The sequence below is a fragment of the Lycium ferocissimum genome, chromosome 6 (assembly GCF_029784015.1).
Source record: "Lycium ferocissimum isolate CSIRO_LF1 chromosome 6, AGI_CSIRO_Lferr_CH_V1, whole genome shotgun sequence".
Classification (NCBI taxonomy): Eukaryota; Viridiplantae; Streptophyta; class Magnoliopsida; order Solanales; family Solanaceae; genus Lycium; species Lycium ferocissimum.
Genome location: NC_081347.1, coordinates 63,268,418 through 63,271,592, shown reverse-complemented (window position 1 = coordinate 63,271,592; position 3,175 = coordinate 63,268,418). Strand labels below are relative to the sequence as shown.

Sequence of the window (3,175 nt, the reverse complement as noted above, 5' to 3'; positions counted from 1 at the left end):
TTAGCTTCAAACAACAGATTCTATTCCACAAATTCGAACTCCTCGAATCAAATTAAAGACAACTTCGAAATCTATAAATGTGAAAATTGAGCTTTGTCATATACTTGGCTTGTATTTAAAAAAATTAATTACTCCAAGTATTGTTGCTAATATTTTTTTCATTTCATTATTTTCTCTGAATTGTTGAAATTTTACTGAAGACACTGTCACACCTAGGCTTGTCTGGTGGAAGAAAAGATAGGGTGTTCATGTGTGTATGTAGAAAGAAAAGAGAAGAGGATGAGGGAGTTGGTGGAGAGAGAGAGAGAGGAGGAGGAGGAGCGAGTGGGTTATTTTTTGTATGATTTAAAAAAAATGGGTCAACTTTAGTAGCATTGTTACCCTAATTAACATAGGGTGTAATTATCTCAAATTGATTACATTGCTTCAAATCACAAAATAACTTTAAGATACCGTCGATGGAGGTATTATTGACCCTTTTTTCATTTTAACTTTAAAACCAAGAATTATATTTACTCAATAATCAATAAGGGAGAAATATCTACTCAATAATCAATAAGAGAGAAATTAAAATCTAATTTCTTAACAACAAAACTAATTACTACTAAATATGGTATACTACAGTTTTACTACTTCTCGAAGTTCTATCTTTACAAGTTCTTTGACAAAATTTATTATCCATAATGTTATAAAATAAAAGCTATAAAGTAAATACACCAAAACAAGTTTATAAAAAGAGACTGATATATTATTCAACTTTGAACTGATATACAAATGTATATATGAACGTCCTATTTATAGAGGAGAAGTAACTTGTTGGCCCAGTAACTAACTTGGTCACCGAGCTACTAAACGAATTCTGCATATTAAACTTGGTTTCCAAGTGAACTTGGTTTCTAAGTGAACTTAGTCTCCAAGTTAAACTTGGTTTCCAAGTTAATGGACAACCACATTAAATATTTACAACACTCTCTCTTGGATGTCCATTATTAGATAATGTTCCTCATTAAAATCTTATTAGGAAAAACGTTGTGAGAAAAAGTCCTTATGAAGGAAAAAGAGTACACATATCTAGTAATACGCTTTGAATACTACCTCATCAAAAACCGTACCAAGAAAACCCAATGGGACAATACTTGGTTAAGGGAAAAGGAGTACAATATGTATTTCACTCCCCTTGACGAAGACCAAAATTCAGATGTCGGAGTCTTTGCATTCCAATCTTGAATATCATCTTCTCAAAAGTTGATGTTGGCAAGATTAGTGAACAAATCTATAGGATTGTCACTTGAACGAATTTGTTGCACAACAATATCCCCATTCTTCTGGAGATCATGTGTGAAGAATAACTTTGGTGAAATGTGCTTCGTTCTATCTCCTTTTATGAAGCCTCCTTTTAATTGAGATATGCATGCAACATTGTCTTCATATAATGCTGTGGGTGTTTTTGTATCACACTTTAAGCCACATCTTTCTCTAATAAAATATATCACTGATCTCAACCATACACATTCTCTATTTGCTTCATGAATAGCTATTATCTCAAAGATAATTCGAAGAAGTAGCAATAATGGATTGCTTTGTAGATCGTCATGATATAGTAGTACCTCCGCATGTAAACAGATAGCCTGTTTGAGATCGAGCTTTATGCGGATCAGATAAATAACCTGCATCTGCTTAACCAACAAGATCTGTAATGCTATTGTTAGCATAAAATAGACTCATATCGCTAGTTCCCTTCAGATATTGCAATATATTCTTAACTCTGTTCTAATGTCTTCTTGTAGGAGAAGAGCTATATCTTGCTAGCAAATTAACAGAGACTGCTAGCGTTTGCAAGATACATTAGTGCATCAATTACCCTAAGATATGGTACTTCAGGACCAAAACGCTCTTCATTTCTTCCTGAGGTCGGAATGGATCTTTACTCGTTTAAAGTGAGCGAACAACCATTGGAGTACTTAATGGATGCACATTGTCCATGTAAAATATTTAAAACTTTTTCGGTATAAGCAGATTGATGGATAAAGATTCCGTCTGCTAAATGTTCAACCTGCAATCCAAGACAAAGTTTTGTTTTTCCGAGATCTTTCATCTCAAATTCTTTCTTTAAATATTCAATCGCCTTTTGGAGCTCTTCTAGAGTTCTAATTAGGTTTATGTCATTAACATAAACAGCAAGTATAATGAATGCTGATTTTGTTTTCTTAATAAAAACACATGGACAATTGGCATCATTCGTATAACCTTCATTTATCAAGTACTCACCTAAGCGATTATACCATATGTGCCCTGATCTTTTCAAACCATATAATGATCTTTGTAATCTGATTAAATGCATCTTCCGACACGTTGAACTAATTGCTTTAGGCATTTTAAATTCTTCAGGAATATTCATATAAATTTCATTATCAAGTGAACCATAAAGGTAAGCTATGATCACATCCATCAGATGTATTTCAAGGTTTTCACATACAACTAACTGATGAGATATCGAAATGTTATGCCATCCAAAATGGGTGAATATATTTTTTCATAGTCGATACCGGGTCTTTGAGAGAATCCTTATGCAACAAGGTTGTCTTGTATCTTACAATTTCATTTCTCTCATTCTTTTTCCACACAAAGACCCATTTGTGGCCAACTAGTTTTACACCATAAGGCGTTTGGACTACCGGTCCAAAAACTTATCAAGTGAATTCACTTCTGATTGAACTGCCTCTTACCATTTTGGCCAATCATATCTTCGTTGACATTCTTTGACAGATTGAGGTTCCTGATCCTCAATGTCTTTTCATAATATTCAATGCAACATTATATGCCAAAACATTATCCACCATAATCTTCGATTGATTCAAATCTATCCCATCACCAGAAGAACCTAATAATAGTTCTTTACTTACTTGAGTCTTGGGTTCCCTGATATCTTTAGGAGTATCAGGATTAACTAGATCTTGAATATTTTCATGATATTCTTTCATAGTGTCATTCTGATATTTTTTCGTGCTTCTTTTTCTAGGATTTTCATCTTTGGAATCCAATGGCATACCACGCTTCAGGCGTGTATGAGATACAGAGTGACACTTGTATATTGTCCCTTTGGGACATCAATTCGGATAGGCACATTCTCTGCAGGGATATGTGACTTAGTTATTCTTTTCAAATCAGTAAATCC

The 3,175-nt window shown here is 33.5% G+C and overlaps 1 protein-coding gene across 1 annotated transcript; it reads right to left on the bottom strand.

Annotated features, from left to right (window-relative positions):
* Nucleotides 1-1,238: 1,238 nt before the first annotated feature.
* LOC132061519 (uncharacterized) lies at nucleotides 1,239-2,449 on the bottom strand. Its single transcript, XM_059454319.1, has 3 exons — nucleotides 1,951-2,449; nucleotides 1,819-1,905; nucleotides 1,239-1,699 (listed from the first exon to the last, which is right to left on the bottom strand). Exons 1-3 carry the CDS (start codon nucleotides 2,447-2,449, stop codon nucleotides 1,239-1,241), a joined length of 1,047 nt encoding a protein of 348 aa, XP_059310302.1.
* Nucleotides 2,450-3,175: the final 726 nt, after the last annotated feature.

Excerpts from the sequence above, each read along its gene's own strand:
- LOC132061519 (XM_059454319.1), bottom strand. The coding sequence starts at position 2,449 with ATGGATGTGATCATAGCTTACCTTTATGGTTCACTTGATAATGAAATT. Across the intron at positions 1,906-1,950 it reads ATCCATTAAGTACTCCAATG|GAAGAAATGAAGAGCGTTTT; the intron begins GTTGTTCGCTCA and ends TTCCGACCTCAG. Across the intron at positions 1,700-1,818 it reads TGCAAACGCTAGCAGTCTCT|CATTACAGATCTTGTTGGTT; the intron begins GTTAATTTGCTA and ends TGCTAACAATAG.